The sequence below is a fragment of the Colius striatus genome, chromosome 4, assembly GCF_028858725.1.
Source record: "Colius striatus isolate bColStr4 chromosome 4, bColStr4.1.hap1, whole genome shotgun sequence".
Taxonomy (NCBI): domain Eukaryota; kingdom Metazoa; phylum Chordata; class Aves; order Coliiformes; family Coliidae; genus Colius; species Colius striatus.
Window position 1 is genome coordinate 64,961,034 of NC_084762.1, and position 25,173 is coordinate 64,986,206.

The 25,173-nt window shown below is 34.6% G+C and overlaps 1 protein-coding gene across 2 annotated transcripts in view; it reads left to right on the forward strand.

Moving 5' to 3' along the window:
• Positions 1 to 22,420, forward strand: part of CRISPLD1 (cysteine rich secretory protein LCCL domain containing 1) — a 37,758-nt gene extending 15,338 nt beyond the window's left edge. For both annotated transcript variants that reach the window (XM_061994926.1, XM_061994927.1), the window contains 13 exons: positions 4,793 to 4,911; positions 5,042 to 5,174; positions 6,366 to 6,481; positions 7,355 to 7,455; positions 8,571 to 8,750; positions 8,844 to 8,904; positions 9,015 to 9,081; positions 9,729 to 9,859; positions 13,316 to 13,359; positions 13,462 to 13,534; positions 15,631 to 15,706; positions 18,941 to 19,071; positions 20,974 to 22,420. In XM_061994926.1, coding sequence (XP_061850910.1) covers positions 4,793 to 4,911; positions 5,042 to 5,174; positions 6,366 to 6,481; positions 7,355 to 7,455; positions 8,571 to 8,750; positions 8,844 to 8,904; positions 9,015 to 9,081; positions 9,729 to 9,859; positions 13,316 to 13,359; positions 13,462 to 13,534; positions 15,631 to 15,706; positions 18,941 to 19,071; positions 20,974 to 21,025 — 1,284 coding nt within the window. In that variant the 3' untranslated portion in view covers positions 21,026 to 22,420. The remainder of the gene's footprint in view (positions 1 to 4,792; positions 4,912 to 5,041; positions 5,175 to 6,365; positions 6,482 to 7,354; positions 7,456 to 8,570; positions 8,751 to 8,843; positions 8,905 to 9,014; positions 9,082 to 9,728; positions 9,860 to 13,315; positions 13,360 to 13,461; positions 13,535 to 15,630; positions 15,707 to 18,940; positions 19,072 to 20,973) is intronic.
• The last annotated feature ends 2,753 nt before the right edge of the window (positions 22,421 to 25,173 follow it).

The window sequence follows — 25,173 nt, forward strand, 5'->3', positions numbered from 1 at the left end:
ATAATGCTGAAAAAAGGCAAGATAATGGGATCAAATTTTCATAGACATTTCAAAGGGTGATGAGTCATCAGTCAAAGTAGCTTCCAGTGCACAATCGTTTATGTATGCAAAATGTTAGAAAGCACTGAACCAAGGACCATCTTGCAAATTATATTCTAGGAAAATGTAGTTTATGAGACAGAAAGCTGTATTTGTCATGATAACCCCATATTCAATAGTTTCATAGCAGATGATGCTGAAGAGATTGTGGAGCACAGAATGGTACAGCATATCTTATTTTCTTACAGAATAAATATGTATTGATTTGCATGTGTCATATCCTCTTATATCAAAAGCAGAAAAGTACAACATGCATTTCTCAAGACAGGTGTGCATGTGAACTTGCTGTATGTGAGAGGGAGGAAAAGAAATGTACATAACTTAGTAGCTGCCACCACTTTCACATCATCAACATTGATGGATGAGAGGGAAAAAAAAAAAATTATTTTTTCACATCTCTGCCATAACACTGTGTTACCATTGCTAGGTATCATCTTTTGATCTTTATAATTAGCATCACTGAGTGATTTTTCTCTTAAATGAAGAAAGTGCAAGATTTTGAAAGTAGAAGGATGTTTTTTAACTTCAGATTCACCAGGAACTCCTTTTACATTTGTTGCTACTGTAACAAAGCTCTGTGAAACAAAAGGAACAGTTTCAAGTAGGTTTGTGTTGTTGAGCAATTGCTGATATGCTCAGTGCCTACCTCTACCTCAGTGTAGAAAGCCAACCCTCATGGTGATCTTTTATCCAAAAGTGAGACCCCATGTAGTTTTCCAACAATGTGAGCAATACTTTGCACATAGTACAAGGTAATAATAATAAAACACAGCACAATTTTGACAATTGTCTGTCAAAATGCTCGTCAGACCTGGGAATCAGCTGCTTACTTGCACTTCCATTTTGTTCTGCTCCCATCAGTACCCCGGATCCACCAAAGAAATCTTATAATGCAAAGTCATTGAAACCTGAAGATGTAATTATTGGTGTTTTATACTCTGTTTTCCTTTAAAAGTCTATGACAACCAAGAAATTTATTTGGATCTCTATGAAAATCTTTAAAGCTGAAACTTTTGGGTCATTCAGGAAGTAGTGGCTTTGATGAGAAAAAGAGACAGCTAGACCATGAATGCTTTAATTAAAGAGATTGTTTCCTATAGCTATTTACACTTAACAGATCTTTTACATCTGAATATGTAATGTTTTTGATAATTACTCCATCACACCCCCAAACAACATTAAATAACTAAAATGAAGAAAGTGTCAAGAATCAAATTAATAAGTCCTTTCTTTTATGGCACACAATTTCCTGAACAACTAATTGACTGTTCTGAAGTGGCTTAATTGTGTCGTATGTACATTGAGGAGGAAAGCAAGACATGTTGCATCACTTACTGCAAACCCAAAATACAAAAATGCAGGTTTTTGGGCATCAGATTCATATCTCACAACACGTTCAAATTGGGTTTATATGATAAACCTGTGCAGTTATGTGACATAATTGGATGAATTCAATCCTTACACAGCAGGAACTGTTTACTGTAAGACTTTGTATTATTTTTATAAGAAAACTTTTTATTCACCGCTTTTTTCAAGATTTTAGTTATTAAGCTTAAAATTAATGAGTGTATGAAATGTATACTGTACAATTTTGTACTATATTTCTTGTAAAAAGATATTTTTAATGCTTTTATTTAAATTCTGAGATATGAAACATCTTCTATCACATAGTATCACAGACATTTTGAATTGAATTACTCAAGTTCTAAAAATCATGTTCTTTCTCTAGTGTTATAAAGATTAGATTGCTAAAGCCGTTTTTAGGAAACAGTTGATAAATGAAGAAAAGATGCAAAAATATTTCTATATAAAAATTTACCTTGCTAATTAAAACAATAGATCTCATTAGGCTAAATAATTACTTTCCTAGTACATTTTGAAGATTTCTTATTTATTTGATACATCATTAAATGACAATTGTCTGCCCTGTTATTGCAAGTTAAAATACTTTTAAATTTTTATTAGAGAAAGGAAATTTGAAAAATTTTGGTTGAAACAAAATTTGAACTTAATCTTCTATTGGAGAATTAGATTTATTTACTTTCAATGAAAGCTGACAAAAACTGTAATTAGCTGAGATCTGTCTCCATTACTTAATTCCTTCCTATTTTGTCTATGTCATAAACTCATAACTCTGTGGAGTTTCTGTCATTATGATTGATGTGAAAGGGCAGTGTCCAAGGAAGGCTGATGTTATCATTGTCTTAGAGGACTACAGAACAGAATCATAAATGAAGCTGCTCCAAGGAATGTGTACTATTATGAAGCTCACTTCACCATAAACAGTAGTAAATAAACTCTGGAAAGCACCAATGGGACAGATTTAAACTCTGTAATATAAAAAGAAACAGGATGCTCACCTATGATGAGCCATACCTCTTTCATTTATCGTGCAAATTCCTACCTGAGGTAATCTTGGACATATCAAACCATTCTTGAAGAAGGTGGAGTTGACTTCCTGGTTCATACACCAACCTTTTCCCAGAGTCAGGAATGATTGTATGACGAGCAAAAATAACAAGCTTCTCTGTGCTGATACCATTACCTGTACTGTGCTTCCTGCAAAGAGCTTCAGTGTGTCTCATGTGCTCAGCCATTAAGACTATTTCTTTCTTGCAACTAAACTTGTGAATACAATATTTTGAAACTTGTGTGAAGAAAAAATAATACAACAGTACTATTCCTTTAATTGCAACTGCTGCTTTAAGAGTTCAAATTGTAGGGGAACGCTTTACAAAAGAGTATATTGTACCATTCTGAGGTTCATAGGAGGTACAAGAAATTTTAGCTAGATTTGGAGGTGGGAAGCTCTAAAAATGAACAGATTCTTAGTTTTGGTCTAGCATAAGTCTAATTTACTTTAAATCTGTACTATACAATCAAATTGGTAAAGACATTCTTAACAGCAGTTATTTGGGAAATACATTACATTTATAGCATCCTCATATTCAGAGCTAAATCTAAATGCAATACATACAACAAACTGGTGGTTTTTAATTTAAGATGTTACACCCTTCTACATTCCATTGTAGAATGAAGAAGTAATTGTACTACAGTTTATAAGAACAAATTATATATGTAGAAGAAGGATGTTAATCTTTGTGGTTTTTACAGTGGGTACAATAGGAAGAAGAACTATTTATGATGGTGTGATGATTCAGTAGGATGAAAATTCATACAGTTTCCTAAAGTCCGTGGGCTTTATATCCATATGTGTATAAAAGCTTTATTCTCTCGTTATTATACTGTTAGAGTAACATAAAAAAATGCTGCATTTTATGAGTTAAAATGTACCTTGTGAATTTCTTAGTTGCTGATGATATTAATAGTAGCAGACAAAAGGGAATCCAATGCATGAAGAGGAGAACTAAAACCAGATTTTTCTAGGATTAAATAGAGTAATATTAAATTATTTACATAATCATGGTCTTACATAACCAAGGATGAAATTGTTTTTATTGAGTAATCTGATTAAAAAAATGAAAACTGCATGTCAAAATCAATAGAAAAGTATTTTCTAGCACATGGAATTTGTCCACTATATTTGTGTATTCTTTGGTGGTGTTAAGAGGTGTTTTAACTTTAAACTGTGCCAGAAATTTGTAGACATGGTCTCCAGTGAATGCATGGGAATTTGTGTTTGGAAATACTGAATTACTGTTATTTAGATAACACCGTGTCACTCTAAGAAACTTAATCTGAACTTATGATGAAATAATTGAGGTTTTATCTATAAGTGTATTTTCTTCTTGGAAATATTTCCATTTCCTAAACTGAGCATTGGTAACAGAGAGTCAGGTATATGGAAACTACTTCTGCAACTATCAGGAGATTAAAAAAGTTAAGCAGCAAGATAGTTACTTTACATGAGAGGGACTACTTTTGACTTAGTGCAGTAAATAATTTCTTTCAAGAAGAGTAGGGTTTAAAGTATTTATTTAAAGTGTGCTTTTAAAAGAAAGAAACTTGCAATTGCCTTACAGCTATAAGCCTATTCTTCCATGTTCCTTAAAGAATAAAAAGTAAGGATAAACAATTGTGATAAACAATAATTCATATTTTTCTTTGACTTGTCCTAAGCATATCTTTTACTTACCTGAGTGCCCCTTTTTTTTTCCAATCTAGACATAAAATTAATGAATGACATCCGTTTTTCATGTTTTATGATGAGCTGTGTATTATCTCCCCAAAGGCTGATTAAAAAAAGGGAGAAAATCACTTTCAGATAAACTATTGGTTTAGAGGAAACAAAGTCTTATGCTGAAAGTGTGTTGGATCATACCCTTTTGGCTAAGAAAAGTGCAGATTACTAAAAAGAAATCACACGAGACAGAAAATGCACTTAATTTAGTTCAGAAAGTTGAACTAAGCCCTTCAGTTTCATATTTGTGCTTTATTTCATGCAGCATGGTTGCACATGTTTTCTAAAGGGAATGCTGTGAAGGGACTAAAACTTTTTTTCTCTTGCTGAAAATATTTTTCTTTCTTACATAACACAAGAGGGATACAAAATTGTCAAGTCTCATTTTTTTTTTCAGTTTTCTTCCTCAGTAACAGAAGCTTTAAAAATGGTCAATCCTCTCTTTTTTTTTTCTTGTTTTTGGGTTTTTTTAAATTTATTTTTTATTTAAAGTTTATGATGCACAGCAAGGTTTCCTAAGAATCTGTCTCTTTCTGTTCTTTCAAATTTCAGACATGGGACACAGAACTGGAGAGATCTGCAGAGTCATGGGCTGAAACATGTCTATGGGAGCATGGGCCTGCAAGCCTTCTTCCATCAATTGGGCAGAATTTGGGGGCACACTGGGGAAGGTACTTTAATATACTCTTTTGTATGGTAGAGGTTTTTTTAAATCTAACAAATTGTACTTGTTACTTAAAGGAAGAATGATAGAAGCTACAACTTCTGAACGATCTAATAGATTAATATTGGCTTTCATAGGTACAGACCTCCAACATTTCATGTCCAAGCATGGTATGATGAAGTGAGAGATTTCACATATCCTCATCCTCATGAATGCAACCCGTATTGTCCTTATAAATGCTCTGGTCCTGTTTGTACACATTACACACAGGTATGTAGATGGGTCTGTGCCTTGCTAACTATAGAGAAGAGTGGCCAAGACCTCCAGTTAAGTCCCTGTATGACATGTAGAACATATTAATGTTGCAGTATATATCATAGCACTAAAGGACAAAAGAGGTTTATTGTTACTAAACTCCATAGTCACAAGTATTGGGTATTGGTGATACAGAATAGGATTGTCATATAAATCTTTAAGATTTCAGACTCATAAATATCACTTCCTTAACAAGGAAAGCTCAAAACCTTCAGTGTTAAACTGACTGTTACTGCTCAGTGTGTTTTGCATATTTTAGTCCCTGTAGTGATGTGCTGGTAGTCCTTTCTGTAATATATTGAAGAAGCAGCACATTTTTTTTTAAAGGTTTTCTTAGGTGAATTCCTTAGATCAAAACCATTTTTTAACATGTTGCTTTAACTTCAGCAGGATTTTAAGTTGCACAAGAATTAATTTGGTACTTCTGAAATCTACGTATCTAGCCTCAGTTTCTCCACAGTCATGTTTGCAGTGGCAACCAGTCGTGTTTGCAGTGAATGGGAAATACATGATCCTCAGATTATACTAAAATCTACGTGTTATTTTCAGTATAATATTAGAAAACCTCAACATGTTTAATTTTTAAACATTAATTTTCTATTTACAGTTGTGTCTAATTTTAAAAGTTACCTTCATATTCCTATATACCATTTATGTAAGAATACTTAAAATTATGTTTATTCATTACATGCAAGGTCTACGATACATATATAGTTGTTTTTGGGACTAATTCTTCACAGTACTTGTCTTTTTCAACTCCTAAATCCTGGTGGAACTACACAGTTCATTTTGAATTAATATGTTTAGCACCTCTCATCTTTGTCTTATTTGAAACTTCTGATGCACAATCTATTAACTGTAATTCCAAGAATCAGTTCTTTAGATCATGCCTTGTAAATATTTTTCTATGCTTTCAAATACATGCTTAGACTTTAAAGTGGGAGACAAATGTTTTGTGCCATGGTAAAGCTTTTCTTTCTAATAAGTTGACAGTTATAACTAGGTCACTTCAACCCATTTATAAGAGAGGGAAAATGTAGCAATAGTTTTGTGATTTGAGTTTTATACATTGAAGTTTGGGGTAAATTTTTATTTTATGTTAATCAGCTTTGATTTTCACGTGTCTTTCTCTTTTCTTTTCCATAGGTTGTTTGGGCTACAAGTAGCAGAATTGGTTGTGCAATTAATTTGTGTCATAACATGAATATCTGGGGGCAGATTTGGCCAAAAGCAGTCTATCTTGTATGCAATTATTCTCCTAAGTAAGTAGGCTGATATCCAAAAATATCTTGAGGAGGCAAGATACTTTATAATAATCCAGGAAATAATCTGAAATAAAATCAGTTTAGGTTTTGTATTGTTTTGTAATATTACAAAGTAGAGCATTGTTCCCAAGGGAGCCTTTGGTTGCACAGCTCCTCATTATTTTTCAGAGCTTCAGTTTTCTGGCTTGTATTTTAGCATTAAAAAATCAGAGATTGCTACTCCACTGCCATAGTTGTTTGAAAAATAAATGTATCTCCTCATTATGGCATTAGTAACTGTGTAACACGAACCCTGTGTTAAGATCAAGTTCTACAGATATGTCATATAGCAGAGCAGAGCTTGTTCTCATGTAGTTGAAGACTTTAGTCATGTGCCATGCCAAACTAAAAAGTTCTTACCACAGTTTATGGTAGTACTTCAGTATTTTCTTCACAAACTTCTGAATTATTTCCTGTGCATTTGGTACAGAATCCCAGAATCATTTAGATTGGAAAAGACCTTTAAGAGTGTTGAGTCCACTGTAAACCTAACACTGCCAAGCCCATCACTAAAATGTGTCCCTAAGTACCTTATCTACATCTTCTTTAAATACCTCCAGGAAGGATGAGTCCATCACCTTCCTGAGCAGCCTGGTCCAGTATTTAACAACTCTTTCAGTGAATGTATTTTTTTCGTAATATTGAATCAATATTTCCTCTGGTGCAACTTGAGGCCATTTCCTCTTATCCTATCACTGGTTACTCGGAAATATCGAAGTATTGTTATGATTGAAGTGTTATATATTTGTCCACATATTAAATACTATTTAATGGTAATGTGCTCATTTCTTAAAGCATGTGTTGCTATTTTTTTTTTGTTTTGACGTGAAGGGGGAACTGGTGGGGTCATGCTCCTTACAAACCTGGCCGTCCTTGTTCTGCATGTCCCCCTAGTTTTGGAGGAGGTTGCAGAGAAAATCTTTGTTACAGAGGTATGTACTATTTCAACAGTACAGCTATAAGTGGGAAGAGAAATTTAACCTTTCTTTTACTTTCTTTCCTCATTATGCTTTAATAAAGTAGAATAGAATATATTATGCATGTGCCCAAAGACTTGGTAGGGGCCTACTTTACTAGGATGAATGAGATCATGTACTTACGAAATGTGAGGCCAAGCCTCAGCAGAAGTATTGGAGTGTACTGAACTCCTGCTGCTTTAAGAGCCGCTTGAGGGCTTTTAGTACACAAAGATCTAGACTGTTGCTGTGTGCGATTTGGATTTCTTTCTGTAGTTATAGTGCAAGTCTGGGCAGTACTTGTTTATAGGGAAACGTTATCTCAGTGACATAGCCATGTGAATTACTATAAGAAAAATCACGAACAAGACTAGAAGACATTAATAAAACAAAATGTCAGTTAGGATGACTATCAATTTTTTATAATTTTCATAATGCTGTTCACATTTTTCAACATTGAAACACAGCATATTATGAAGCTGCTGTTCTTTTTGTTTTACTGAGTGTGCAATTTAGCAATTTTTTAAAATAACATTTGAAAGTTCACAGAGATCATAAAAGCTGCATGAGTGTGCCCAGATACATTCCTTATGGTTCTCGCTTAAGTAAGAAATGTGGATTCAGTGATGAGTATTTCAAAATTAATTTCATTATGTGTGAATAGAAGGGCGTCATTTTCAAGTGTACGCTTTTATTAAATCAATTGTTTCAATTACAAGTTATCAATAAACTTGTTAAAACTCTTCCAATGTATGATAGAAATATTATCATTGTTTTATTGGGTTTCTGATGGCATTAAGATAATAAAATGTAAGTGTTAAGAGCATTTTCATACCTCAGTTGCACTGCTTGTGCTAGGAAAAATTACTTTTTGTCAACATCAGAACCATATTTAAGGTATGTGATTAATCTCAAGTTTTTCATCTTATGAAGCAGTGGGAAGTGTTCCTTGCTTTCTTGCTTGCATTCATCTATGATTTTATGAGAACAAAGCCATGTTACTGAAACGTAGTAAGGGATTTATATTCCACAAATACTGTTGGTTTTTTTTTTTTCTCTGAGAGATTATTTTTTCCCATTTTCTGAAACAGAGGACTCTGAAAGACCTTATTCTCCCCGTGAACCAGAAGAGGAAACCAATGAGATTGAACGGCAGCAATCCAAAGCCCAGGATGCAACAGCACAAAGCCGGCCAAGAACTCATTCACCTTCAGCCTCCACAGGCACTGATGACAGTGAGAAAAATGAAGTAATAAGCACACAGCAAATGTGTAAGGAATGTACCTGATTTGCAAGTAGTCAACAAATTTGAATTATATATTACCAAATACATTGCAGTGAAATTGCTTTTTTGCTTGTTTTAGCTCAGATTGTTTCATGTGAAGTACGGCTAAGAGATCAGTGCAAAGGAACAACTTGCAATAGGTACGGTAAACTTTACAGTTGTCATTCTAAAAGGCTATATTTGTATGTTAGCTGGTATATTTTCCCTTAAATCCCAAGATTTAAGAACAAACTGTATTTTATTTTCTCAGGTATGAATGTCCTGCTGGCTGTTTGGATAGCAAAGCCAAAGTTATTGGAAGTGTGCATTATGAAATGGTAAATATTTTAAAATTAGATTTTGTACCAGTAGAATATTTAATGAAATGTCTTTTCTGTTGGAATACTAGGTAAAATCATATTAAGGCTAGATTTTTAAGAAATCAATATTCACCAAAAATAAAAGCCTACAGCACATGTTTATGATAGCATCAGACAATCTAAGTTTGTGTCTACTATTCTGCATGTACTGTCCTAATGTACATCATACTTCTTAGACATGAACAGAAATGGAATTGCTGTGTCCACATATCTGTGTGTAAACATGTGAAGGTGTGACTTAGGGAGAAGTACAGCAATTTGTGGGTACAGTCATGGATTTCTTTTCTGTGAAATAGGTCTACTTCTGTAAGTTTTATGGCAGCTGAAAATATATAATTTCCTCTGGAGAACTGAAAAACAGTATAGAGCATGACAGCTGCTATGAACAACCATACTGTAAATGAGTATAGTTTAAGTAAGGCAAAGGGGTATTTTATTCATTTGAAGTAATGCCTACACAGATAACATCAAGCTCAATAAGTCATCTACCAAGTTTTTAATTACACATTGTGATTAAGACCTGTGGGTTTTTTCACAAATAAATTACCATGTAAAATAAGTGGCATTGTCTGATGTGGAACTGTTAATCCTGTTCTATTTTTCAGCAATCCAGTATTTGTAAAGCTGCCATACATTATGGCATCCTAGACAATGAAGGTGGTTGGGTTGATGTCACTAGGCAAGGAAGGAAAAATTACTTTATCAAGTCTTACAGAAATGGCATTCAGTCAATTGGGTAAGTTTTCTTACAGTTAAAATGTGTAGAAAGTTTTTCACTTGTGTCTTTGTATTTCATACAAAATATATCACAGTCATAACATTTTGTTTATACTTTTTATCATAAAGAATATGGCAGTGCCATAAGGAGGCATATAGATACACAGTTATTCTATAAATTCTGATACTTTAACCAGTGTTTAATAGTGGACTGAAAACTGATGAAATAATTATGTAAAAAAGGTGAAATGATTCACAAAATCACTTGGGCAATAAGTATTTCTAGTTAAATAATCTCAATTTTTGGAGTATTCAGTTAATTCATTTGTAAATGTATGCATTTATTGTAGAAAATTACTACACACTGGTACTGAAGTAGATTGTTTTACACTCTTTGGACAGAAGTGGTAATATTTCCAAGGTTGGACCACTGACATGGAAATCTACTGTATCTATTAGCTTGCTTTTTGCTGGTGTTTGGAAGTTTGTATTTGGAAGCAACTGTATTGTACTGTGGAAGTAGAAAATAGACTTCTTCCTATATGTTTGATACTAAAGCCCTCTTGGTATTAAATCTGACAAGGGATATAAAAGACAACAAGAAAGACTTCTTCAAGTTCATCCACAGCAAAAGCAAGAATGTAAGCCCAATGATAAATGAGGAGGATGCCCTGATGACAGAGGATACAGAGAAGGCAACGCTACCAAATGCCTTCTTTGCTTCAGTTTTGACTGCCAAGGCTGGGCCTCAAGAAGCCCAGTCCCTGGAGGGATGACTGGATAGGTAGATGAGGGGAAAGCAGTGGATATCACTTCAGCAAGGCCTTTGACACCATCTCCCATAACATATTCACAGGAAAGCTCAAGCAGTGTGGGTTGGATGCATGGATGGTGAGGTGGCTCGAGAGGTGAATGCATGACAGAGCCCAGAGGGTGGCGATTAATGAAGCCGAGTCAAGTTGGAGGCCTGTGGCCAGTGGGGTTCCACAGGGTCCAGTTCTGAGCCAGTCTTGTTCAACATCTTCATCAATAACCTCAATGAGGGGACAGTGTACCCTCAGCAAGTTGGCTGATGACACCAAACTGGGAGGAGTGGCTGATTCCCCAGAAGGCTGAGCTGCCATTCAATGAGATCTCAACCAGCTTGAGAGTTGGGCAGAGAGGAACCTCATGAGGTTCAACAAGGACAAGTGTAGAGTCTTGCGCCTGGGGAGGAACAACTCCAGTACAGGCTGGGGACTGACCTGCAAATTTGCAAATTTCTCTTCCCTGTATGTTAATATATTCTGCAGAGCTGTACATTTGTGTCTTTATTTCTGTCTACAGTTAGCATGTGTGTAGTTGTAGTATGTGTTTAACAGTTAATGCGGGAGTAATATTGGAGTAATAAGGAGTTAACTGAAAAAAAAAACAATTTTGCTTAATAATATATTTGTTCAGTGGCCCATAATTTGGGCTACTTGAGTAGCATTTAAGACATTGGTATCAATATGTTTGTTTGGATCATCCTATAATGTTACTGTGGTTTAAGTACCCCCCTATAACAGTGAAGAAACAGACAAATATCTCTTTTTTAAATACTTTGATACAAAGAGAGAAGTAAATCCTGATTGAATCAGTCCTAACATATTAGGAGCCAGCTTTCTTACAAATGTAAAAGTCATTAAACTGTAGACAGTCTTCAGACTAAAAGAAATTTATTTCCCATCTCTTGAAATCTCTGTGTTTCTGTCCCATATGAAACAAAACTGAGTGTCCAGTCTATAGAATGTGTTCAGCACCTGTCCTTTGGGAGTCTGAACTCAGACTGTGGTATTAACACCTGGGTTTGTTTGCTATGGTCGTGGATAGTCATATCATTGCTGAACAGTAATGGCAATTTTGGTTTTGGCTCTGTGGTTCAGATGTTTAAAAAAAAAAAAAAAAGATGCCTTATAGATTGAAGACTATGAAAGGACAAAATCTATACTTTCCTCTCTAAAGTATATTTCAGAAACTCCTGCTGCTGTGTGTGCACATACTTGGAATAATTCTTCATTATTGTTCTGCAGTATTTAGGACATCACCGTTTAGAATAAATTTACAACATATTTTGAATCAGGCATCAGCTTTACAAGTCAGTCTATAAATCAAAATCTTTGCGATAAATAAAAATTATTTACCAAAATGTCAGTGTTCAAAAGATCCATTAATAAGGCTTAGAATACCTTAATACTCCTTGACTCTTACCAGTAACTCTAGATGGAGTCTTGCATAAACTACACACCTGTTCAATGAATAGACAAAATTAAGTGGACCTCACCTTTAATGCATATTGCAGACCAGAAAGACAGAAAAGGGAACGCCAGTGCAACATATAGCCAAATCTTCAGCTTATTTGTTTTATTATCAGAATTTTTAATACAGAAGTTTTTTCAACTGTTGCATTTTCATAGTGTAGGATATAATTTTTAACAATAAACTAATCAACAGTAGCATGCAGTGAACTATTCCCTCATTGTGTTTGACAATGTTAGGGCAACACAAGTATTAGCTAACTCAATGAAAGTATATCAGAATCCAATAAATGAACAAATGTAAAACTGGTGGGCCATACAACTAAATAAACCAATGCAAGCAATCAGGTTCTAAATATACAGTGCTGTGCTGTGGAACACACATTTGCTCCAAAGGTGAATAGGGAATAATTTCCTTGGGTTTTTTGGTTGCAGATTTTTTGGTTTGGTTTTTTTTGGGTTTTTTTTTTAAACTAATAAGTAGCTTTATGACTGCCAAAACCATCATCAGCTTAGTTACAGGTGAAAAATGTCAGAGTCATAGCCAATGCATTGAAAGAGGATGAAAATAGGGGATAAAGAGCACCATATGTATTGATCAGTTGTAATGCAACAACAGAATATATATACCTGACTTTATGTAACAGGAAACAGATACATCTGGGTACTGTGTAATTACTGAGAAGAACAGACAGCTACATGTTATATTGGGCTTTCAGTGATACTTGTGACAATGTAACATAGACTCAAAAAGCAAAAGTTAATTATTTTTTTTAAAGAAAACACTGCTTGGAGAAACTTGTCATTGTTGCAGCTATTCATAGGAATGAACCTTTAGGGAGACATGAATTATCTCTTCTGGTAGATGTAAGCTGCTGAGCAACTACAGATTTTGGTTGCCACATTTTGAGGGACTAATAGCTTGCATAATTTGTTCCTAGCAGACTTATTCTCTTAACAAATTAAACTATTGAAAGATTTCAACATGCAATCCAGGTTTTCAAACAGATTTACCGGGATTATAAAGTAAATGTCTCATTGCAGTAAATCCATTCACAACTTGGGAAAGGGAAAGCAGTCAGTAAAAACTGATGGTGGGCAATGTCTTCATTTCTAAATTCTCTAGTAAAAAGTCCTCTAGCTGAAAGAAATCACTGAGATATGTTATTTACTAACTATTTCTATTATATCTTCTTCAGAAAATACCAGTCTGCTAACTCCTTCACTGTCTCTAAAGTCACAGGTTAGCATTTATTTCTTATAAACTCAGTACCACTTTATGTTTTGTTTTGGTTTTTTTTCCTAAATAGCAGGCATTTATTTATTTCTATTTTACTTTCTTCAGTTCAAGCTATCACCTGTGAAACTACTGTGGAACAACTGTGCCCATTTCAAAAACCAGCCTCACACTGTCCAAGGTGAGTTTAATTGATTTCAAGTACTGCCATATATTCTGTCAGTTGCTAATTATCTATAACTGTCATTGAGAAAGGTGAAAACAATAGCTTTAAAAGTGAAGCCAGAAAAGTTTATCTCGTACTTCAGTCTTTGGTCTAAGTAAAAGGTCAGCTATGGGCTTTTTAATTCAGAGAATCTCACCTTCTTTTGCCCATAACGATCTTTCTTAGATCCCTTGGCAAATCTTAGTGAAATTGTCACTGGTTAGACTAAAGACTGCAAAGAAAAAGGTGGTTTTATTTTTCCTTGTCTGTAATAGTGGACATTTATGTACCTTGGGCAAAATATACTTTATTTCAGTTTATTTGCCTGTAAGATAGATCTGATAGAGGTGTTTACAGCAGAAGTTAGCAACTCCTTTAGGAGTTCTGGTGGATAGAGTGAACAAATATGTTTGCAAAACAAATAAAATAGGTATGGTTAAGATAAGTTGTGGTTTGCGGTTCAATTAACAGCTTTAAACATACATGTCATTTCTTTGAAGCCTACATTTTAACTCTTTGAAAGAAGCCTGTGCCACAATATTTTGGGGAAGGAAATTGGTAACCATTTTTAAAACCATAGATGAGTCAAATGTAAATACAATGTACCGCAAGCTAAGCTGGAGATATCCACAGGATTACTTTCATAGCAATCCTACAGCCAATTCAGGAAGCAAGTACAAAGCCAGAACTGCTAGGAAAACATCTCTCCATGTAGCACTTGGGTCCATGGACTTGTTTGGTGTTTGGCTGTTACTCCTGGCTTTCTAGCTGGAAGATGTGGAGAAGTAAGTGACGGAATGCAGGAATGTATGGGTACAATGTCATCCTTGGGTTTTTTTTTTTATTATTATTATTACTGTTAAAAAGCAAAACTAGATTGATTAAGGAAAAATGAGGTCTATCTTTAAGATTTAAAAACAAAACCAAGATTTAAAAAGGCTGATTAATTCCTTCCAACAGGAATGATTCATTCAAGATGCTGAGCTCTTAGTTCTGAAAATGTAGTCTCAGGAGTTAAATCAGTAAACAGCTATGGCATTGATCGCACAACTTCTTTTTCCCCTCTCATGCTCTAATAAAGCTACAGGTCTTCCAAAGGTCTTCCAAACACTTCTTGCTTCCTTCAGACAAAAATCTCTTTCTGAGCTGCATCAGCATGTTTGAATTACCCATCTGATAAGACTGTAGTACTCTCAAGTGGTTTGATATGCTGAATATCAATTGAACCATGGTTAGCATACTGGAGAAGTGCACTTGCTCAGGGCTGCCTCATGTAGAGTGGCTCCAAAGCCATTAAGGCATGGCCCATTTTAAAAATTAAATGGCTGAGAGTAGACCTAAAGCTGACTGACTCTTCTTCCTTGTAGCACATCACAATTACCAAGAGGCCTGACACACAACTGTTAACTTCCCACGTGGTTTTCTTGAACATTTTGGAGCTATAGCAGTCATCAAACACAGAGAGAGTTTTTTCCTCAAAGGTTAACAAAATGTAGTTGAATAAAGACAATCTTTGTTGCAGTAGCTTTCTAATGTCCTGGAAAGAGCTAGGAATCTCAGTACTTTTCAAAGATTTACAATTTAGACACAGATGCCAAGTGTTCCCCCTCATTATAATTTGCTAAATTGGTTTGCTTCACCAGGTTGTCAGCATCATAGCAGGTCCTCATTCAGATCTGCTTCTTGTGAAAAGTATTCAAATGAACAGTTTGTGTAGGATGCTACACAAATATACAATAGTATAAAAGTGAACAATCTCTCTTCTCACTGGCGTTTCTACTGCCTCACAAATATTGAACAAGGACACCATCTGCTTATCCAAAGGGAAGACGGGACCCACTGAGTACATTTTTAAGCACTTTATTGTGAACTACAACTTACATGAGCAATTGAGCAATACTTTCACTTATATTGTCATAGCCTTAGAAAATGACAGCCTTTTAGCATCAGTATAGACCCATGTATGCATCATCAAATTGATTTATACTCAATAATGCTGATGTTAAATATGATATAGTAATGCTCTGATATAAATCTTCCTAACTGTGTATGTTTTATTTTTAATATTTAAGGGTGTATTGCCCTCACAACTGTATGCAGGCAAATCCACACTATGCTCGTGTAATTGGAACACGAATTTATTCTGATGTAAGTATAATGATTTACATTGCAGTATATAATGAAAAATAAAATCTCATGAAAAGCTATAATATAAAGATAATAAGATACAATGTAGATGTCCAGTTTTTCTCCATAGGCTGATTTTTTACACAATCTTTTCAGAGGTTCTTTTTCAGAGGCTTCCCTTTAAATTAGTAGTACTGAGATACTGAAGATACAGTTATTTGAAAACTCATTGTAGACTTCAGTAATCTATAGTTCCACAATTTCAATATTTTATCAAAATTCTCATCGATTTATTCAGTATGGGCAGTGTACACTCATTTAAAACCTTTCTTCTTAGACCTTCATGCAACTATTTTTTGTGTATCTCCCATTCTCATAGTAACAGACTAATATTGTAATTTTTCTTGTCATTTCATTTCCTAGTAAACATTTTTCCCTGTCTTTTCTAGGTTTAGTTCTGAAATGGGTAAAAAGAATGAAAAGAGGGTTCTTTTTTATGTCCCTCCTTTGTTCTCTTTCTGTTTAAAAGCCAGAAGGTAGTGGCAGAAAGAGCAGTTCACATTTTTGCCTGTTAGCTATATGCTTCAGCTGTCTTTCAGCTTTTATAAGGAATAATATTGCAACCAGTTGGGTAAGATGATGATTGCCACTACTTTCCAGGACTTTGAAATGTGTGAAAACAATATGCAAATATTTATTCATCAATATTTTGAAAGAAACTAATGTCAATTAGTTTACCTGAGTAACTTGTCCTGAAAACACTCTTGTCCATAAGTAGTTTTACCATGTGTGAGAAGTACCTCCAGTTCAGGAAGATAACTGATTCATGCATGTGGATAAGAAGGACAGTGAAAATAGTTTCAATGAAAGTCCATTTTGTGGAAGACAATTTTATTTTCAATTCTGTGATTCCAATCAAAGCCTACAGCCTAAGTTTCTCAGTGAGTTAGAAAAGACTGTTGTAGAGAAAGAAGATCCATTTCTGTTTAACTTATACAGGAGAACATCTAGGAATATGTATTTGCTCTGGTTGAAGAAGTCCCAGATTACCTTAATTAGTATTAAAGAGTTATACATTAAACTTATTTTAGATGTACTATCTCATTATTCATCTCCATTGTATAGAAATGTGTGCAGCCATACTGCTTTTAGGAAAAAATGGACCTAGATACAGGTAAGAATCCAGGGATGGGAGTCTTCTTATCAATTTCAGATGCTGTAGATAGCTACACTGAAGGTGGTAATCTAGGTTATGTTTACAGTAGTTTGTAGTACATACATATAGTAGTAAAGAAGATAAATAGGCATCTGCAGAGCAGAATTCCTTTGACCTTTCAGAGTGAGACTAGCTTAGTATGAGGTGAATTTCCTAATAGAGATGTCTGCTCCTCTCCACTTCCTACAGAAAGGGTCCCAGGACATGTAGCTCCTATGTACACAGATGTGTCCTAACCATATTTGTTCAGGTGTTCCTATTGATGGTATCAGCATTATGTGATTTTCTATGCTGTTCCTTTGTTGTTAACACTTAAATTATTTTAAAGGTAAAGTGCTTTTTATTGAAATTGTCAATAATAATAATAGCAAATATAAATAATATAGTTGAATATTTTGTAGATTACAATATTCTACTGAAGTAGTTTCAGATGAAGTGCTTATAGCGAATAATCTATTTGACAAGTGTGTCCTCTTTTGCAGTTTTTCATGTATTCACAGAGAGATTCATTCATAGCTATAGAGAATTCATCTGCCCACTTGTAGTAAATGTATTTGAAATTTCAGGACGTGATCTTGGTTAATTCCACAAAACAGATGAATTTTTTTTGGTGTTCCTGAAAGATCTTTTTTTTCAAAAATGCATATATAATTATGCAGATGTACACATGTGTCAATTTATTTGCACTACTACTTAGGTAACTTGAATTCAGTAAATGAAGATTTTGCAATGGTATTAAGAAAAAAATAGCAAATAACATTCATAGATATCACTAATGCAAAAAATATGTTTACAAAAAGATTTTTGTAGTACCCATGAGAATCTAGGTAAACCTTTCCTTTTCTGGCTTTCATCTGATCAGACATTCATTCTGAAACTCATTTCATTTTCTTCAGTAACTTCTTTTCTTCCCTGTGCCTGAGAAGGGTTGTTCTATAGTTTATCAGTAGTACCCCACAGAATTTTTACCCTCTTTTCCTCATGTTCTTTTTTTCCTTTAATATTGCAGTGACTGTTCCAAACTTGTTTGAAATAAAACCCCTTATTATTTCATCCTCCATTCTTCCAGTCTGCTAGCTATTATCTCTTTGTCTGTGGCAGAGAAACCACATGGTTTATATAGCAATCATGTATACATTTATGTCAAGCTTCTGTCAGAGTTCATAAACCAACACCTCCTTCATTGATGGTGGTGGATCTGTGTTTGCATCGACCCAAATTTTTGTTCTCAACGCTTGCGGCAAGCCCAACAGTAATTTTGCCTGTGTAAAGTCTGTGGAATTAGACTCTGATTCAAAAATTCTTCCTTTGAAGCAATTGCAAAGTCTTAACATTCTGGCTTTAGTTCCTCACTCAGAATTGAGGAGCTAAAGCCATTAGTCTGCCATTAATCAACTGTCGTATGTAAGGAATAATATTAAACCTCTGTCTTCTGTTTGGTGCTCATATTATACCTTTAATCTAATTAGAATTTAGTATTCGTCCATGCCTGGATAGGAAATTGTGATGTTCCTTTTGAATATGGATCATTTAACTATTGTTTGAGAGATGGAATTATTACAGTCTTTCCCTCAACTTTTGGGCGGGACATTGCCCTAGAAAGACATGACTGCAGTGTGCCTCAGTTGTTCCTTGGTTCCCTTGTTTGCTTCTGGCTGGAGATAAAACTGAATCTCAATTTATAAGAATTGGCAAAGGTTTGGGTTTACTACCTCTCTGCCATTGAAGCGAAGGCTGATGAAGCTTTCCTTTTAAAAGGCTCAAGAATTCAGACAAGTTCCTGATGTTTGAACTGAAATAGCCTGAAAAAAAAAAAATTAGGGTCATGCTGTAGGAGGTCTTTGAAGAGGCAGTGTCTTTACTTATAAACTGTCCTAATTCCTTTGAAATGGATTTAAATACTAGAAGGTGAATAAAATTAAACATGCAATAAACAGACATATGTTTTCTAGAATTCGGTTTGTCTTTTATTTTTCTAAAGAATTTTGAAACTAAAGAAGAAATGAATGAAAACTAATCTTCTCCTCATTTTTTCTTAGATATCCAGTATCTGCCGGGCAGCTGTACATGCTGGTGTAGTCCGTAACCAAGGTGGTTATGTTGATGTGATGCCAGTAGACAAAAGAAAGGTGTATGTTGCTTCCTTTCAAAATGGAATATATTCAGAAAGGTACAGAGCCCAGTTTCAAAGATTATACTTTACCCTTCACCTCAATTAGATTTACAGAGTCTTGCATTGTGTCTGCTTGTACCTAGGGCAGTGCTAGAAACTGAGCAATAGGCCAACGTGAGTGATTTACAGAACAGCTGTGGTGGCTTTGGAGAAACTGTGGTACCAGAGCTGCCTGCCTCCTCTAAGCTTGTAAATCATTACTCTGAAAAGCTGCTTACGAAATAAAATAACCCTCTTGTTTATTTTGCTGATTCTGTTGCAGCTAATGCAGTATTAGATCAGAAAACTGCCTTTGCTTTCTTTTGGACTTTTTAACATTAATAATTTATTCTATCCAAGTTGGAGGATCTGCAATAGATGACTGCTAATATCTAATGCAGGTTCATTGGTTCATGATGAAATTATGATTAACGTAGTATTGAACCAGTGGGCCTGGATCAAAAATAATATTCATCAATGCTAAAGTTCGTAACCATTAAACCATATTTAAAAAAAATATATATTATTTTTGTAATGGTTTGACTGTTTTTAACAGTGTTTTTCTGAAAGACAGGTAGATGCCAGGAAAGTTCATTTAGTTGTATTCAGTGCATTCATGCATTCTATGATAACGTGTGGCTGCATGTTGCTGATTAAATTTAATCACTGAAACAGTTTGCCAGATTCTAAAGGAAGGAAGATAAATTACCTTAAAAGAAAATCTTGTACCAGTCTTTTATCCCTGTAAATCTAAGAGTGATTGTTACCTCTAAAACTACAGGCTTTCCAGTAAACTTGTGTGGAAAAAAATTAACTCCAAAAGTTTCTGCAGAGAGCTTGGAAGTAGGAACAGATGGAGTATTTTTTTTCTTATTTCCAATTGGACAGGGGGTGGTGGGGCAGTGGAAATGTCCTGCCTCTTTCCCTCAATAACTTTAACAAACTTGGAAACTTGTAAATTACAAATTTCCTTTGCTTAGTGGATGATTTAATTTACCTATTTTTTGGCAATTCCCATGACCATTCAGTTCCCTCAGAAAAAGTGCTTCCTTACTGACGCTTTAGTTCTCCATATAAATCTCATAATTGAGTAGAGATGTAGCCAGGAATATTGTTGTAAATTTAGTCATTATTTGTACTTTACCATCTTGGTAAAGTTTGGAAGGTCAGTGATTGGAAAACAATCCCATGCAAGTTGTCTGTGAAGCAGAAAATGATGGATTGTAATGCCGTTCGTTGCAGGCAACCTATTTCATTGTGCCCTTCCTTACTTTCACCTCCGTTTCCCTTTCCTTCCCAGATGTGCTTCAAACAGGGTGTGGTAAAGAGAAAGCAATGGGACCATGAAATATGACATGCAAATTCAGTATATAAGACAAAAATATTTTTTCTGATAAAATTTTGTTGCATTTGGGTACTTTTTCTTTCTTTTAAAGCCGGATATTTATCTCTTCAGAAAGAAGTTCCTTTGGTTTTGTAAAATGTTCTGTTCTGAAACTTATTCTTCAGCATATAAACAAACAAGCGACCTCCCGATTCTACAGCTTCTCTCTGAATATGGTTGTTAATATAAGATACATGCTTTCTCTTTTTCCTAAAGACTTTTTTTTTAGTATTTTACTTTCATAGAATTTTATTCTTAAATCAGAATACCTCATCACAAAGGATTACATTAATTGTTTTATATTAAAATTTATGTTACAATTTTGTTAATAAGATTCTTGGAAGAAAAATTAATCTGAAATTTATGTAATTTTTGTTTGTAACAGGTTTTTTTTTTTTAATTTCTTAGAGAGCTAAAGTTACAAGTAGTCACCAAAAGAGTCATGGGATTCTAGAATTGTATTTAACAATTTTAAAAAGTTGTTATTGGGGTGTTGCAGTCTTAAAAATAACATTAGGCATGTTTTTATGTTTCAGTTTACAGAATCCTCCAGGAAGCAAAGCATTCAGAGTATTTGCTGTTGTTTGAATCTAGCAAGTAAAATGTAAACCAGGCAAGTGAAACCAGAGCACTTGGAAGAGAGTAATAAAGGCCATGTCTTATAATTCCCCAAATTTGTAAAAAGCTGTAACATTATTGTACAGAAGATGTATACTGCTTTCCACCAAAAAGTTTAAATTGCATCTATATCTTAATGAAAAAATCTGTAAAACTAAACATGGGAGAAAAATTCATTTGAAAATCTGTAATGATACATAACAATATTTTGAATCCTGTGTTAAATATTGCTATATTTTCTTAGCAGTTAACTCCTATAGAGTTAATTCAAAGCTCATAAATGTTCTTTGTTTTCTTCATCTGAATATATTATCGTACGGTGCTTTATATATGCCACTAACAGTAACCTAAAAACTATACCATTGTGAGGCCTGGGTTTCTATTTTCGGTGTACACAAAAAAAGCCATCCCAATAATTCAGTATCATAAATCATGCTTTAAAGTAAATTAAAAATATATAACTTTTTGTTGATTTCCAGTAGCATTAGCCATGCAAGCATAACTGAAGAGCTAGGCTGTTTTCAATTTCACGCTAATCATAACAAGTTCGAATACCTATTTTCAAATAAAATGGAACATATAAAGTATAGCAATGTGCTGGGCCATATTACCGTGTTTTCCTCTAAAGACATATTTTTAAAACAATCATCCATTCATTTTTGTTATTTTTTAAATATGTTAATAAAGTAGCTATTGGATGCTGTGGAGCTCTTTAGTTCACATAACCAACTCATTATGGCCCAGTCCTCCGCAGATATTCAGCTGCCTTGGGATGGTCTAATGAGAAATAGACATGTATAACCTTGAAATATCTGAGAAAATTTTTGTATTGAGAAATGGAGTAACCTGAAATTTAGGACTAAGCCATCAGTTCTGCAATGCAATTCTGCACATATACTTGCTGTATTTTTTGCCATGCAACACCTTCAATTTACCTAAATTGTGTTTTAGTGAAAACATAGAATTGTACACGTACATAAAAATTTCCAAGCTTGAGGCCTTAAGCTGTACATGGCATCCATATATTATACATTAACATGAGGGTAAATGTTCAAAAAAATTAAAGATAATTATAACAAAAGTTAACCTTGCTTCTCCTGACCTGGCAAATACTCCTGCAGGCCAGGAAGTATAGTGGTATGGAGGCCAGTGATAATTACATCATTTGTTGCTTCACCATTTTTAAGAATTTATTTATGGTGAACAGCCTTGTGCATTATTTCTACCATGTATGGTATATGAAGAACATGTAGTGGTGATACTATGTTTCTTTCTATGAAAAGTCTATTGGTGCTTTAAGACTGAAAAGCCGTTAAAATTTATTTTTGATGTATTTTTTTCTGTTGTTGAATTTATTCCCTTCCATCCTGTAAACTTGTTTGTATTCTTCATATTTCAGAATACTATATTCTGCCTTCTGTTTTGCTACATGTACTACCTCATGTAGTTAGGCAAGCTTTGTTAGTTTTTAAAATCTGTTTTGAATAAAATTAATTTACATAGTAAGAGTACATTTGAAAGCTTTTATTTTTAAGTTGTCTTCCCTCAAGAAGAAAAAAAATCACAACCACAGAAAATTTACTTCTGTGTTTTTTTCTGACCTAAACACTGCAAGTGGACCAAGCATAGTTTGAGGTTCTAAAAATCAATTAGGCAATTTAGGCATATAACTTTCATTAGGAGTTTTATAGCTAAATCTTCTGGTAACTTTTTTCAAGTTTTGCCAAGAATCTTTGCAAAACAGATTGCTCTCATTTTAATGGGGAACTCTGTCAGGAAGTGGTTATGAAAAAGCCTCCACCTTTTATTCAGTACAACTCTGCTGATGTGGTAGAAGTTCCTAGCTACGTGTGTTGGGAATAAATAAGTTTTTATATTAAACATTTTTTTTTTGCCTCACAAGACTGATGGTCAAATTCAGAGTTCCATTTGGGAATCTGTTTAATTGATGAGTGAGTCAATGAGTTTTCGATGTATAACTCCTTGTCATGGTTTAGCCCCAACAGGTAACTAAGCACCATGCAGCCATTCACTCACTTATTCACTCCTTCACCTCCTGCCCCTTGCCTGCGGGATGGGGAGGAAAACTGAAAAGGTAAAAAAAAACAGTAAAACTTATGGGCTGAGACAAGAACAGTTTAATAACCGAAATAAAATAAAATAGAATAATAATGATTATGACAATGAAGAGTAAGATAGAAAAAAGGGAGAGAAATAGAACCCGAGAAAGATAAGAGATGTGCAATGCAATTGCTCACCACCCGCTGACTAAAAGCTTAGCCAGTCCATAAGCAGTAGTTTACCCTCTTGGGCATGATGGTCTATGGTATGGAATATCACCTGGGCTAGTTCAGGTCAGCTATCCTGGCCATTCTCCATACCAGTTTCTTGTGCACCTGCTCACTTGCAGAGCTTGAGAAACTGAAAAATCTGTGACCGAAACGTCTCTGTGTTACGAACATTATACTAGATCCAAAATACAGCACTGTACCAGCTACTAAGAACATTAACTTTGTCCCAGTTGAAAACATGACATTCTTCCTTTTTTGCAGATGATGAGGGGAGAACCATTGAAAGAAACTTTTGCAATACTGTCAACCAAAGCACAAGTAGACTTTGTGATGAGGCTCCAAGTCACTCCAAGGCTTGTGATAGACTTGCACTGCAAAAAGGCCTTGCAATACTTCCAGTTGGGTTTCTCAGAACATAAAAACCCAAAATTTTTAGAAGTTGTCTCTATATTTATTGTAAGTAATGAGTCAGTGAGTAGTCATTTCCAAGCAGTTGCAGGGTAGGAGCTACACATTGGTACTTTTGTCTGCATCAGAAGCAACTGTATGCCATTGGCCTTCTTGGCCATGAGGGCACATTGGTGGCTCATGGTTAGTTTATTATCAATCAAGACTCCCAGGTCTCTCTCTGCAGATGATGCATAACAGTCCTTTACCACACAAAAAAAAAAAAAAAAAAAGAGCTGTTTTATTACGTCGACATCTGACGTTTGTAATTTTGAAAGGGTTTAAATACCAAGAAATGTAAACGCACTAAGTACAGTAGACCCTTAAAAGCACATGTGAAGCAGGCAAGAGTGCATACGAACCTTTTCCCATGATCCTGCTGTATTTCCTATTACAACTTGCTCTATGAGGAATCTTTTCAAAAGAAAATCATAGGAATCTTTTGGAGAGGAGTCATGTATTTGTCAAGCGTAGTTCACTTGTTCAATGGGCTTTTCAGTAAGGATCAGGTGACACATTTCTCTGCTATGCTGAATCCCTTCCAGCTGGAGTAGCTAATTTCATAACAGATAATTCTTTAACGGTCTCACTATTTTCATAGCTATAAGTTTTAGAGAACATGGGACCCATACTCATGTAGGCAGACCTTCAAGTACTAGCTGGACATTAACTAAGGTAACTAAGAAACATTTCCTAAACTTTGTGGATATTGAAGATTTTTAGAGTTTACAGACTTTCTCATGTTTGATTTCTGCATAGGGGACAATCTGATCTAGGATTAAGGTATTTTTGGAATCAGACCTGAACCAAAGGTTGGGCTAATGTGTGTAAGTTTACATTTTGGTAACTGATGAAGTACTCAGTTTCAAGTTTTATGTGAGTATCAGACCGTCAGCTGCCTATGGATTCTCAGCAGGTTTAAAAGAAGAAAAGTAACATCAGCTTTTTTGTGTGTTTTGATGCCTTTTCTCAGGAAAATGCAGGGTACTTTATTTCATATGGCAGAGATGTAACCAAGTTATTCACATAAACACTGTCTTCTGTGTGGCAATTGCTTTTGAAGTATGTTTTGAATGTGGTTTAAAACTCAGATAACCCAGCTTCCTGTGAATACACAAGGGAAGGTTTATTTCCTGCAATTGCTGTAGTCATACAAAGGGTAGGGTTTAGAAATGTAAATACTTGGGAGTTACAAAGACTATTCACACAGTGCAATATTCTGTTTGGAAATTTATATAAATACTGTATGGAATACTGTACTGTCACACTTCTATGTCTTAGGTCTTTTTATAGCATCTGTGGAACTCTAGGGAATTATACAAGGAATGAAAAGCCTGAAGAATTTTGTTTCATTCGGTATATAATATGCATCTTACAGAG